The sequence below is a fragment of the Canis lupus genome, chromosome 28 (assembly GCF_011100685.1).
Source record: "Canis lupus familiaris isolate Mischka breed German Shepherd chromosome 28, alternate assembly UU_Cfam_GSD_1.0, whole genome shotgun sequence".
NCBI classification, from domain to species: Eukaryota; Metazoa; Chordata; class Mammalia; order Carnivora; family Canidae; genus Canis; species Canis lupus.
In genome coordinates this window covers 12,392,057-12,406,503 of record NC_049249.1, presented here as the reverse complement: position 1 = coordinate 12,406,503, position 14,447 = coordinate 12,392,057, and the positions used below count along the sequence as shown (strand labels likewise).

The following is a 14,447-nucleotide window of genomic DNA, read 5'->3' as shown; positions in this document are numbered from 1 at the left end:
ATTTATACCTACCTCTCAGAGTTAATATAAGATAATATAGGTGTAATTCTGAGTATCATCATGGGACCACAAGGTCTCAATAAATAGTAGTCATTGTGGACAAGTACATATACAGTGATGAGACAGCAGGTTGGCTGCTATAGCTTCGTGCTTCCCAGTTCCAATTATTGTGGCAAGAATTTTTTCTTGCTATTTGACATCTTGGTATAAATCTTCCAGAAGGGGAAAACAAGTATAGAAATGACTGTAGCTCTGAATGTTTAATAGAAAGAGAGCGTGTAAAAAGCATGTATATCTTGCAGTAAGATGGCATAGTATCCTAGAGTGAGAAGCAAATAAGATACTGTATACTAAAAAGTAGAATTTGGCCATAAACACAGGATGTAGCATTAGCCCCAGTGATTAGCACTGGTACACATATTGGTCACTGGCATATCTCTATTGGTCTGAGATGAAATGATAAAAAATATTATAATGATTTTTCATGAAATTAAATTTATTTAAATACTTGGTTTTTATTTTTGACATACCATCTCAGCTTTTTTTTGTGCTATTTTTTTTCTTTTGGGAAATAATAGTGATAAATAGTTGATAGATGTTTTTTAAGGTCCTGGCTAGACAAAATAAGTTGACAAATATATGTCAGCTCTTCCCTATTAATGTTTATTTTGAAATCCCATAGTCATAGTCTAGAAAACCATTGAATGAGTTAATCTTCAAGATTTCTTACAGGTGTGAGAACCTAGACTCCTAGATATCAAAGGAATTTATCTATGAGGACCATTCGGTAACATCAGGAAGAGAATTTCTAAGGAGATGCAGCTAGTTCCCAGAAATTCACATTTTATACATAGGCCCCAGTTCTTATCTCTTAGGAAATTACAATTTAAGACAGACAGAGATACAGGTCATTGCTACTCAGCACATAGAAACCAGGATAGAAACTAATCTAATATACAGATTAATAATGAGCTACTTATAACATATAATTTAGGATTAGATAGGAAGTAAGACAAAAACCATGCTACAGGGAGAGGAGGCTATTTGGAAAGAATAGCCTTGTGAAGATCTTTATCCAAACTAGACCAAAGGAGCAAACAATCAGGTCATCTTGAAGTCAACCAGGGCTATCTGGAACTCCTTAAATGTTACTAAATGGCTTTCTTTGCCTCGGTGTCCTGAGGCTGTATGTGACTATAGAATTTCAATGGCTGGCCTAAAGAAGATGGTTTTCATCAGGAATTAAAAAAAACAAAACAAACACTGTTTTGTTGGTTTTGATTTTTGTACCACTATACAGGTTCTGAGGAGAATATTAAATACTGATTAAAGTAACTAGGATACCAAACAATTATAGAATAGTTGAGTAAGTAAGCAAAAATCATGGATAAAATTAAGAACTAGGCAGATTTTCATTATATCCAAGTTCATCCTTAGTCCCAAGAGTAGGTATTTTTGAAAGGTATATTAATTATAGACATCTATTTGGGTGAGTGACGTATTTCATTTATGTGGTTGTCCTCTGGTCCCAATTAATGTGGCTTCTAAAAGTACATTCAATTGTAAGCCAGTGGGTGTTTAGGCCTTTGGAAAACCTGACTCCTTGTTAAACATATATAATCGATTTTAATTCTGAATACAGCAAATGAACTAACTAATGGCTTCTGAATTCATAAGATAAGTACTTCCTGAAGGAGGTAACCAGGAAAATGCTAATAGCTGGGAAAACAAATTACTGAACAGAAACCTAAAAAACAGTTCACCATGACAAAAAAAAAATCTTATTTTTTTCCATATTTTTCTTGAAAGCACTATATGATTTTAGTGTGTTAAGCATGCTTTGATTTACCATTAATTTATTTCATAGACATTTATTGAGTGCCTGCTAAGTGCCTGGGTCTGGAGATACAAAGATAAATAAGAATCTTTGCTCACCAGGCTATTCCTGTTTAAGGAGGTGCTCAGTGCACATTTTAAAATTATAGTTAATTTCTATGGGAACTTATACCATACCACACACCCACACACACATATTTTAAAGGACTTAGGCATGTCAGAAACTTTCAGGAACGGAAAGAAGCGGGCAGGCCTTAAGGGCTGAAGCCCACATCTAATACTTCAGCATATAACATTCTGGTTTTTAAAATCATCTTTAAATAATATGCCTTGGATTTTCTTTCTTCTTTGTCCTCATTTTATGCAGTCCTACTTCTAGAAGGTCTTAGTGGCACTTCTCAGTCTAACCTAACTTAACTTCCATATTACTTGCTTGCTTAGTTTGATAGAAGCTCCTCAGAGAACTTCAGTTGAAGGTCATGCATTCCAGCCCTTTTCAAATTCCTTCATCCTGTCTGGGGGTATAGAGGGGAGACAGGTTGCCATTTCAGTGTTTGTGGGCTCTGAGACTGCCATTGCATATCCACTTTTGGGGAAAACCTTTGCTCTGCATTTTGCATGTTTGATATCCGGAGGCCCTGGGATGTTCATGCATACCCACAATACATAAAGTAGTTATCTTCATCTGCCAAATAAAAGGCCCATTTTGTTCCAGAAAGAATCTCAATGTGGGTCCTCAACTTTGCTGAGTACAGCAAACTGGGCCCGACTTCTTTCCCTTGATTAAGTTTGGGATCCACGGCTCCGCTTGAGAGGTGGTGTGGGTGGGGCTTGGTGAGCCAGGGCGGGTGGTGTATCACGCGACTCCTGGCGGACACTGGCTGTGACTCCTGGCTGAGTTTGAAAACCCAACTGTGTTACTCTGTTCCTTTCTGGCACTATAAAGGCGCACTTCCCTCGCAAGAGGGATAACCCCAGGGTCGACCTCAAGGAGGGCCTGGAGGAGCAAGTCTGCTTGCACAGTGGAGTGGCCATGCCGTGGTTCAGATGGGCGCAGCGCCGCGCAGACTATCCAAGCACCGACCAGTTTGCTTTGACTTGTCCTGAGTCAGCATATATTGACATTTTTCCCGTGGTTGCAGGCAGAACAGAGCCACGTGCAACCAACCTGGGCTCTTTTGCCCCTACCAGTGTATAAGCCCTTTGACCGGGTCACTCTGTATTCCTTCTCGCTACCGTTTCCCCTACTGAGGTCAGAGGATGCTCTGTGTGGCTGCTCTACGCATAGCTGAGGTCCATACTTGTGTCCATGAAGTCTCCATCTGCACTCTTATGCTTTGGCAGGAATCACAGTCGCCGCTGAGGACCCCCTGCAACTTAACCACTCTTACTCCTGCTCCTTCAACTCCTAGGGAAGGGCCCAGAATGGAAGAAATGCCTGATGCTGTCAGGAGAAACCCGCGCACGGCGGGTGCGCACTCTACTCCGGCGCGCCCAGGGCTGGCGCTGGGGCTTTCGTGTCGGGATTGAAGCTAGAACGGCCCTCCCCAGAGCCTGGCTGGGAGGGAAGTAAAAACAAGACGTCCCGCCCCGTACCCAGAACGTTACAACCGTACAGTTTCGGTCCCTCTCTCTGCTTCCTGACCCTAGAGGGTTAAATCAGGAGGGTACAACGCCACCCCTTCCTCCTACTTCCCGCCTCTATCCTCCACCCCCCCCAACCCCCTTACCTTTAAAAAGTTAAAAAATGTCTGCAGTCGAAATCTCTTAAAGGGGCGGTGCTGGTGAACGAGTACTCTTGGCACGAGTCACTGAGAAGGCTGGCTAGGGGCGTGAGTTCGCTCCACCAGCACCAAAACACTGAAAAAAAGAGAGAGAGAGAGAGAGAGAGAGAGAGAGAGAGAAAGAGAGAGAGGGGGGAAAAAAGGAAAGGAAAAAAAAAGTGGGGGGAGGCAGACAGACACACACTTTAGATAAGGACAATTAGTCACCAGTGAGACCCTGTAGGAAGAGAGGTTTAAATCAGAGGGATTTAATGAGGGTGCTCTGTGCCTTCCCTGAAGCCATGCCCTCCAGCAACTCCCGCCCCCCTGCGTGCCTAGCCCCGGTGGCTCTCTTCTTGGCTCTGTTGTTCCATCTCTCCTTTTCCTCCCAAGTTGGAGACAGGAGACCCTTGCCTGTAGACAGAGCTCCAGGTTTGAAGGAAAAGACCCTGATTCTACTTGATGTGAGCACCAAGAACCCAGTCAGGACAGTCAATGAGAACTTCCTCTCTCTGCAGCTGGATCCGTCCATCATTCATGATGGCTGGCTCGATTTCTTAAGGTAAGGCAGGGGCTTCCATGGATCATTTTTTTTTTTTTTAAGTAACAACCCCCACCCCTTCCTATCCCCCATTCCAAAGGGGGAAGAAGAAGAAGAAAATCAAGCGGATCTCACAAAGAGAAGAAAAGAGGTTTTCCTCCTCCTGGAATATTTGCTGTGAGGCTTTAACTGGTGATTGAGAAAAGCAATGTTTTCTATTAAGATGCACATGTTTGCAATGCAGAAGGCATTTCAGAAACTTATCAGTTATGACTGAAAAAATGTTGTGCTTACATATATCCACAATTAGCCTCCCTGTCTCCTTCTGAAAAAGAAACAAGAGGTTCAGGGCAGTTACAAAAGCGAAGAAAAAGTCTCGAGCAACAAAGACCCGAGAGGAATGGGTGTGTATGCGTGTGTGTGTGCCTGTGTGTTATGAGTGTTTAAGCGGGCTCGCACGAAAGTGGAATTTTCCACGGAAAGATCGATTTGTCAGTTCTCTCCCACTCCAAGACAGAAAATGAATTTAAGCAGAGACTGAGCGGTTGGCAGGTTGGATCGGATTTTTGAAGTTTTCTTTTATATCCTCCGCTGTCCTTTCCAGACTGCAGGACTTTGTTAGACGTTTTTTATAGACCGAATGGCCCCCCAGTCCCTCCTCCTTAAATCTCCTGCGGTAACTGCATAGTTTAGTTTTTCTTTAAAGAAAAAAAATTCTCGCTCCAGTCATAGGGTATATAAGGAGAGCCGAAAGGGTACTAGAAATACTCCGGGGATTTTTCCGAGGTCTGAACCCGGCACCAGCGTATCACCAAACCGGGTGGTTTGTGATCGTGGACCACCCCCCACCCCCTTATTCAAGGGCTTGTAATCTAATTGGGCTCAACTCTCTTCCTGGGTTGTTGCTGGTTAGCAGTTAGGCAACTGCGATCCCTTTCCATCAGGGACAGAGTTGCAGTGTTAAAAAAAAATAAATAAATCGTCTGCAATGTCGAATTCAAGTGTTGAGTTATTAAAAATTCCCTCCAAATTGGATCCTCAGCTGTGGGCTCTCCCGAAGAGCCCCGAGCGCTCTCTCAGTCCCGCTTTTCTGCTCGGAGGCCGCGTCCGCCGCGCGTCTTTCGTGAGTATCTTTCACTCCCGGAGAAATCCGTTTTTGCTGCTGCCGTGCTCAGCGCCGCGGTCTGCCCGGGCCTCGGCCGGGTCACTGGACGCGGCAGGTAGCGGGAGGCGCCACGTGGAGCGCCCCTTCCACGTGGAGCGAGCGTTGCGGGAGGACCGAGTGGCTGGTGGTGGTGGTGCTGCTGCTGCTACTGCCGCTGCTACTGCCGCTGCGGCCCTTTCAGTTCCTGGCGGTGCCTCCGCTGGGAAGGCGGGAAGAGCTGCGCGCGGCCCGGCTTCCTCCTCGGAAGTCCTGTCGTGGAGCAGAGCGCGTCTCTGGGCTTGTCGGTTGGTTGGGGGCGACGGGGGTTTTACGAAATACACGCCCCACTTGCCTAGCACTACTCCAGCTGCGCGGACTCCTACGGGCTTTTTTCCTTCCTTCTTTTTAAAACCATCTTGTTAAATGCATGCTGCAAAAAAAAAAAAAAAAAAAAAAAAAAAGGTTCTGGAAGGCAGCTTTTCGGGGAAGAAGCCGTGGCGGGGCGCATTTGCATTGGCTGTGCAGGCTTCCGGATGGACGGTTATTGGAAATGCCTTTTGTGCGGGGCCGCACTGGCGCGGAGGCTGCTCTGCCAGCCACGGCCCACGCGACGCCCGGACTGCACGCGTCCTGGGACGCAGTCCTGCAGCCCTCGGCTAAACGATGTTCGCGGCCACTGGGCTCCTCCGGGTGCTCACCGCTTTTGTCAGCGGCTCTCCGAAACTGCAGCCCCCGGCTTTTTTCTTTCATATCCACCTCCGATATGATCCCGTGTATTTTCTACATTTGGATTTGGATTTTCAGAACCTGAACCAGCAAAGCGTTAAAAATAACTGATAGATCCAGAATTTAACAGTTGCTCGCCTTAGTACTGAGAGTATTTGCACTGCTCCTTCTTTACCCCGCCCTGAAGTAGCTTTTGGCTTTTAAAACCATTTATTTATGGAAATCCTGAACCTAAATAAATGTAAATGCTTTTCTTCTGGTGCTCCTCGAATATCCTCCGACAAGCAGGTTCCATGTTTCGGCAAACTTCACTTTTTCCTCAGAGCTTGCTTCCAAAGGGCCCCACGTTAGGAATGAAAAAGATGGGAATTGAACTCGGAGAGTCGGAGAGGAGTATGTTACCTTTCCTGAAATCAAGGCTGAATTATTTAAGGGACCGAAGAGACCCTGCTTTTTACCGTGCAAGGCAGGGAGGGGGAGAGTTCCCAGAAAAGCAAGGATTTACCCCGGGAATCTCTTGTCCAGGGTTTGGGAGGTGGACGCGGTTGTTACAAGATACTGTTAAAGGAAAATCAACTTTAGCATTAAGGGAAAGCAACAACCACCGCCCCACAAACTAGACCTCGGGTACCTGGTCTGAGAGAGGAGGCAGGTTTCACCCTATCCACAGAGGCTGCGGTGCCCCTGCGGCGGCGGAGGCTGATCTCGGCTTTCAGCCTCCAGCTTTGGCAGAAGTCGGACCCGGCAGTCCAGTCCGCGCGCTGCGCGTCTCCGCCAGGAGCGCTTTCCGGGCGGCGGCAGATGCTGGGCAACTGCGCCTTAGCCGCGCATTCCTAGCAAAAGTGCCGCCCCCGCACTCCCCCCCCCCCCCCCCCCGCCACGCGCGGTGTTCACAAACAGACTAACCGTTTGGAAAGAAGTACCTTTGGCGAGCGGCGTCCGGTTGTCTGCGGGAGGGGGCCGTGGCCGCCCGGGCGCAGGAGGCGTAGCCCGGGGAGCCGGGCGCACGCGGGATGCCGGGCCCGCGCGGGTGGCGGGTGGCGGGTGGCGGGTGGGGTGGGGGGACGCCGCCTCCAGCCTCGGCTAGGTCGCTCGCGGAGAGTGGGAAGAGGGCCTTGGTCGGTGCCTCGCGCCCCCTCGCCGTCCCCCCGGATCCTTTCCTCTCTCTTTCTCTACCCTTGCAGCTCCAAGCGTCTGGTCACCCTGGCTCGGGGACTTTCGCCCGCCTTTCTGCGCTTCGGGGGCAAAAGGACCGACTTCCTGCAGTTCCAGAACCTGAGGAACCCGGCGAAAAGCCGTGGGGGCCCCGGTCCGGATTACTATCTCAAAAACTATGAGGATGGTGAGAAACTTGCTTCCAGTCTAGCGGGGTGGGGGAAGTTTGAGGACAGGAGCGAGCACTCGCTGTGTGTGTGCGGGGGGGTGGGGGGGGTAGCAGGCTAGGAGGAGAGTGTGGTGGAAGCTCCTCTGTTAAGCTGGTGGCTGCGGGCGAGGGGGTACCGGAGTGTGGGACGCCTGGCGTGGTTACGCAGAGGGGGTCCCCAGCTTGTCCCCGTCCCGGCTGCCGGCCTTTCGCTGCGCGCCTTTGCTCCGAGGCCGAGATCTGGCAGGCGGAACAGTTGCTGGCCAGTGCAGTGGGGAGAAGATGCAGTGGGTTTCTTGAGAAATGTCAGACAGGTTCATAGGCTACTCATGGGTCCGGGTCACGTTTCATTCTTAAAATTCTAGAAAAAAGTGCCTTTCTGTTTTTCTTATTTCTTGCTTTCCTGAGATGAGGGTATGGATGATACAGTCTCTTGTGAAATCCATTTAAAGTTTTCTGAATAATCCCTTTTAGATTGAACCTTTGTTGGCGAAGGTTTGAAAATCCTCACAGGAGGTTCTCCTTCAGGCTGCCTAATCTTAGAGTCCTCTCTTTTTTTTTTTTTTTTTTTTTTTTAATGGGGTTATAAATGCCAGCCTTTATTCTTGTCAGGTCAAATGAGTTAAGTGTTGGAAGGGGTTTGAAAACTCCTAATCATATGCTAGTGCGAGAGACCAATATTTTTAGTTTGAACAGTATCATTTTTACTAGGAAAAAAATGAAAATGGTATTTAAAATTTTTGTTGAAGGGATGTAGTGTTAATATATATGAATCTTCTTTGTGGGTAGGGTGACATATTTCTTTTAGATAGTCCAGGTGGTAATTGGTGGGTCCTCAGCTACCAAGACTGTTTAGATTGTATAAAAGAGGCTTTGGTGTCCATTCTTGGAGGGTTATCTCTGCCCTGCTGTCCCTTTTCATAAGTGAGCCTCAGTTTAATTTTTAAAGGGCTCAAGGACAGGTTCTTAGAGCTCCATAGAGTTTATTACATCTTGTCTTGTAAATCAGCAAAATGAGGAAATGCTGATGTATATTCTGGAGTTTCACTGAATGGAGATTCTGGAGAGATAGTGGGATCTATTTCAAGGATGACTGGGAAAAAAAAATTTTTTTTTAAGTGCCAGAATGGAGAAAGAGAGCAAGGCTGAGGCTTCTTGAGTTTAAAGCGTGAATAAGACTTACTCTTATAACATTTGCCAAAGTGTATAGGAGTTTAAAGCTATGTCTTTTCAAAGGTAAATGTCATTGCCATAAAAATGTGGATTGCAATAGATTTTGCTGTCACTCAGCATAAAATGTTGAAAGGTAAAAGATAATCCTGAACAGCAGCTCTGATGGTAATTTGACCCAGGGCCTTATAGCTCCCAGGGTCACTGTCAGCTCTGTGATCAGACATGAGAAGAGAAGGGAGAATATTAATGGTTTTCCTGGTGAAACAGCTCTTCTTGGAATCCATGTGAACCACCACTTCTTTGGCTTGTGAAAAAAACTTGTAAGAGCCCCCAAGAACCACTGGGGGGGAAAAAGGACCATAATAAATTACAGGAATTGGCCTTTTTCTTCCCCAACTTGTACCTAGGATTATATTACCAATTTATTGAGAACATGAGATCTGCTTAAAATGAAGCATACAATTTGTTTCCCTTTGTGAAAGGAGAAAGTGGGCATCATGGGGAGAAAGGAAATTGGCAGAAGGCTATGCCCTATAAAACTTCATAGAATTAAACAAAAAAAAAATCAGAAATGGAAAAGATCTAAGAGGTCATCTTCAATCCTCCCACCACTTCAGGGGCTAGTATAGGATCTTTCCATATGGAATCCTTTTCTTATTTTGTCCAACCTGGTATTAGATATCTCTAGGAATGTAGTTTTTACCACACTTGTGGGAGAGAGGTCTCTGTCCCATAGGTTTTTGCCAGTATATTTATCCTGAATTTTCTTTTTATAAATATTCTTCAAATATTTACGGTTATTTCCTTTTTGCATTTTTAAAAACATCTATCTTCAAAATAATTCTGTCTTTGGTGTGTCAGCTTCAAAAAATAGTTTCCTCAAAGCTGTTGTTTTTTTTTTTTTTTAAATCTAGACTACCTGGATTTAGTTCTTTTAAAACTTTCTTTAAAGTCTGTACTTCCAGACACTAATCTGTTTTATTACTCCTAGCTGAGCTCCTTTTGATTTATGTCTCCCTGGTAATAAGATGCTCTGAAATATATCAGTATTTGAGGCCTTGGTAGAATTAAAGAGTAGGAATGCCCTATTCTGCCCTTTGATCGTCACATATCCTTAAATCAACCCATATTGTCTTTGTTGTTGCATGTTGCACTATAGAATTTAAGGCAAAAATGTTTTTGGTATAGTCTTAGCAATTTTGCAAACATAATACTTTAGTTATCACTTTTCACCCAGTGACAATTATCATCATCATCATGAACATCTTAAACATAATTAGGTCTTCTTAGTAAATGGCCCCGTAATAGGCTCTTGGGCATAAGCCCCTTATTAAAAACAAGATGTATTGACTTAAATATAGTACAGAGTAATAACATACATTTTGGGAAATAAGATACACCTTTTGGCACATTATGAAGTTGAATGCTATAGTGAAGGGAATATGGAATTTGGACTTAGAAAGCCTGTGTTGCAGGCCTTGCTCTATCACTTATAATTGTGTGGCCCTGAACTTGCTTCTTTATAGCATATGGATGAAGATAATACTTATTGTGCATTGCTTCTGTGAGGCTTTTAAGAAGTAATGTGTGTAAAATATTTTGTCAGTTACAAAGCACTACGTAAAGGCTAAGGATCTTACTTTTATTAAGAGCAATTTCAGAAAATTTCTAAATTTAATATTTTAAAGTGCAATTAAGGAGTGAATAAGATTCAGTGAGACAAATTTATATAGAAGAAAAGAGAATTAGGGAATTGTCTGAGAGGATTAAGGGAATTGTCTTTAAGGAATGGAGATGGAGAGCATAGGGGGGCTTACTTTTTTTTTGTGGTAATGAGAGAAGAGACCAAACTTTAGTTTTGTTACATGCTAACAGTGAAATGAACCAATAGTTCCAGTGTGGGTAAAAAATACACTTTTATGGTTAATTCATTCATATTGCCACTTTGATATAATTTGTTGTTTCCCCCCTGAATTAAGAGTGCAATTAACAAGACATGTGGCTTATATTTTCCAAATACTTTCTAAGCTTTAGTGCAATTGCATTTTCTCTACTTTCTAAAACCATTGTTTATGTATCACTTTGGGAGAGTCTTTGGTTACTCTTTTAATACAGTAATCTATTCTACTCTATGTTTAGGCACCTTGAATTTCATACAAACATGGTAACAGTGAAAGAAAAATAGGATTGTTCTTCATACCTTGGAATCTTACCATTTGCCTTACCTTTTGGATACTGCTTATTATGCGTGTCAAAAACAAGGTTGATATTTCTAAAATACTATATTCATTATATCACTCTTTTACCCAGAAATTTTGTTTATTTACGGATTGTGTACAGAAAATGTTCGAGCTCCTCAACTTGACATTCAAAGCCTTTCACATCTCAGTCTCGACTTACGTTTTATATCCTGTGTTTTCATTTATTTTTTATTACAATCCTACTTGATTTTCACTCTCCCTAAAGCACCTTCATTATCTCATCCCCATACCTTTGTTCAGCCTCATATCTCTGCTCTGAATGCCTTCTCTTAGCTCTGTTCAAATCTCACCCACTACCCAATTCCTGAAGGCCCATTGTAAATGCCTATGCTCTTTATTTTTTCAGAGCCTTTCCTAAGCATATCATTGCATAGTGATCTCTTCTTTCTCTGGACTGTTGTAGCTTTTACTCTTTATGTTTTTTTTTTTTTTTTTTTTTTTTCCGGCTCCATCTGCCTTATTTTGCTCTTTAACTTTTCACATGTGTATGAAAAGTTTTCCTTTCCATTAAATGTTTTACCTTTACAATTAGAAAGCAATTTTTTTGTGGGAAGGGACCATATCTAATTATTGTATATTCTGAAATATCTAGCATTATATAGAACTTCAGCAAGTATTTTTGAAATATATTGGGTTAAGAATACTTGTTAAAGCCCTAGGAAAATGGAGGTGACTAATGAAGAATTGAGTGAATTCATACATGAAGATTCTATTCATTTTTCATCTTCAATGCATAGTCTTACAAGTCCATTCTTAATGCTTATTTTTTTAAAAAAGATTTTATTTATTTATTCATGAGAGTCGTAGAGAGACAGAGAGCGAGAGAGAGAGAGAGAAAGAGAGACAGAGACACAGGCAGAGGGAGAAGCAGGCTCCATGCAGAGAGCCTGACGTGGGACTCGATCCTGGTCTGCAGGATCACGCCCTGGGCTGAAGGCAGGTGCTAAACTGCTGGGCCACCGCTTAATGCTTATTTTAATGACAGTTTTCATTATTTTAACCATGTACTATTATGTAGTCTAAATCGTCTTGATTTCATGCTACATATTTAAATCAACTTTTTCCCCCTGATTTAAAGTCTTGCACTGGACTCAGACTAGTTTTATATTGTATCTGTTTCTTCTTTGTCTTTACTTTTGCTTTTCCTTGTTAGCCTTACTTAGTTTCTATGTCTGATTTTTGAATTCCTGGTTTAATAGCACTTTTTCACAAACTTCAGAAGTTTTTAAAAATCTTCCTTATCTTGAAGATTTTCCCTTCAGAGAGCTTCTCAAATTCTAAATGATGAATGTGAGTGCATTTTTAAAACTCTGAGGTACTCTACAACTGTTGTTCACTTTTCTCCAGGAAGTTTTCCCAGTTTTAGTAGAGGTGAGGTAGTTAATTTTTTTCTATTACCATGCCATCAATCAAGACATAAGACATAAGAACAGCACAATTGCCAAAAAACGTATTTGCCTTGAACTTACCTACCTTTTGCTATCTCATTTTATTTAAAATAAAGGTTTTATAAAGGTTTCTTGAACTTTGATTACATTTACAAGGATTTTATGGTTACCTACTCTGTTTAGTTTCACACTAGACAAAGAATGGCAAAATATCAAATAAATAAATGATAGTGTCCCAAATTACTGTTATAATACAACAGTAATAATTGCTGTAGGCAAGATCTACTAATCAGTGTTAAAATAAATAGATGAGGGATGCATTGGTGGCTCAGTCGGTTGGACATCCAACTCTTGGTTTCAGCTCAGGTTGAGATCTCTGGGTCCTGGGATGGAACCCCACATCAGGGTCTGTGTTTGCTGAGGAGTCTGCTTGAGGACTCTCTCTCTCTTGAGGATTCTCTCTCTCTCTCCCTCCCCTTGCTTGCCTTTTCTCTCTCTCTCAAATAAATAAATCTTAAAAAAATAAATAGATAAGACTTTAATGTACAACTGGGTATTTGCATAGCCTCAAATCATCTCTCCCAAATATTTATGAATTAATTGTTTTGGTGGTTTTAGTTTATGTCCATAAATTCTTTGATACTTTTCTCTTTAGGAGGTAGAACTTGACTTTTGTTCCTTTAAGTATAGGATGGATTTAATTATTTGTTTCTGAAGAAGAAAATTTGTAAAAGGAAAAATACTAGCTTTATAGTGGAGAAACAGACTGTTGTTTCAGCAAAGTGATCAAACATAACATAAGCAGATAAATCATGTGGATAATCATGTATTCCCTGATATGATATGATATGATATGATATGATGAGAAGGTATATCACCTTTTTGATATTCTTTGCAAGAATCTCTAACTCTGTAATTATGAGAAAACACTAGCCATATGGAAAGACATTCTACAGAACAACTGACCTGTACCCTTCAGAAGACACTGTCCCTGCTGTCAGTAAACTAATAGCTTACTTAGTGAGATAACATTTATACTGATAAAATTTAAGAGTAATTCAGAGACAGTATAGAAAGAAGTGCTAAGTGAAACATAGTTTGCCAGGTATACTATGAAAAGTAAAGGTGATTATGGGTCAGACTTAGGCAAGAGTTAGGTTTGGCCTTGTGAAAGATATGTAGACTTTAGAGAGGTAGCAACAAGAAGAGAGGACATTTAACTCAAGGGAAAGAGTGTGAAGGCAAAGTCTAAACATGTGTTTGGATAGTAAGGAGACCATCTTGGTTGCAGAGAAGGCACATGTTAGGAATTGTCTTAGTTCATTTTGCTAGAGCTCTGTTTTTTTTTTTTTTTTTTAGAAGCCTATTTGCACATTTTGTTGTTAATTCAGAAATGTGATAATTTAAAAAATAGAATAAGTAAAGTACATGTTAGAAATTATTATTTAGGGGATCCCTGGGTGGCGCAGCGGTTTGGCGCCTGCCTTTGGCCCAGGGCGCGATCCTGGAGACCCGGGATCGAATCCCACATCGGACTCCCGGTGCATGGAGCCTGCTTCTCCTTCTGCCTATGTCTCTGCCTCTCTCTCTCTCCGTGACTATCATAAATAAAAAAAAAATTAAAAAAATTATTATTTATTTAGAGAGAGGAAACACAAGCAGGGGGAGGGGCAAAGGGAGAGGAAAAGTGAATCACAAGCAGACTCCTCGTGCTCCATCTCATGACCTTGAGATTAGGATCTGAGCTGAAATCAAGAGTCAGACACTCCACAGTCTCTGCCACCATGCACCTCATTAGAAATGATTCTAAGAAAAGCTCTGAGTGCTCACATTGTGTCTAAATTGAGTTTAAGAAGTTCTAATATATTTTTGTTAGCTCTAGAATATGTAATTAAAGAAGAAAGTATGTGTTTGAGGGAAAAGGTTGGTTGAGTAAATCCAGATTACATTATGAAAATCTTGAATTTTAGGCATAGTAAAATGGTATTGTTCCTATAGGAAACTAGAGGCTATTGTAAATTTTCTTGTTCCATTGGAAAAGGGAAGGATATGTTTTCAACATGGGCCGTGACCTTTGCCTTCTCCCATTCTTTTTTTTTTTTTTTACGATTTTATTTATTTATTCATGAGAGACAGAGAAAGAGAGAGAGGCAGAGATACAGGCAGAGGGAGAAGCAGGCTCCATGCAGAGAGCCCAATGCAGGACTCAGTCCTGGGACTCCAGGATCATGCCCTGGGCCAAAGGCAGGTGC

At 42.4% G+C, this 14,447-nt stretch overlaps 1 protein-coding gene and 1 long non-coding RNA gene across 3 annotated transcripts in view; one reads left to right on the top strand and one right to left on the bottom strand.

Moving 5' to 3' along the window:
• Positions 1–495: 495 nt before the first annotated feature.
• Positions 496–6,823, bottom strand: LOC119877691. Its single transcript, XR_005380487.1, has 3 exons — positions 6,642–6,823; positions 3,567–3,696; positions 496–2,351 (listed from the first exon to the last, which is right to left on the bottom strand). It is a non-coding gene; the product is annotated as an uncharacterized LOC119877691 (long non-coding RNA).
• Positions 3,700–14,447, top strand: part of HPSE2 (heparanase 2 (inactive)) — a 632,592-nt gene continuing 621,844 nt past the window's right edge. Inside the window, exons 1-2 of one of the 2 annotated variants that reach the window (XR_005380481.1) lie at positions 3,700–4,161; positions 7,195–7,352. Coding sequence is in view for 1 of the 2 variants with exons in the window: in XM_038578487.1 (XP_038434415.1) it covers positions 3,872–4,161; positions 7,195–7,352 (448 nt within the window). In the remaining variant the exon portion in view is untranslated. The remainder of the gene's footprint in view (positions 4,162–7,194; positions 7,353–14,447) is intronic. The other variant, XM_038578487.1, reaches the window with a different exon arrangement.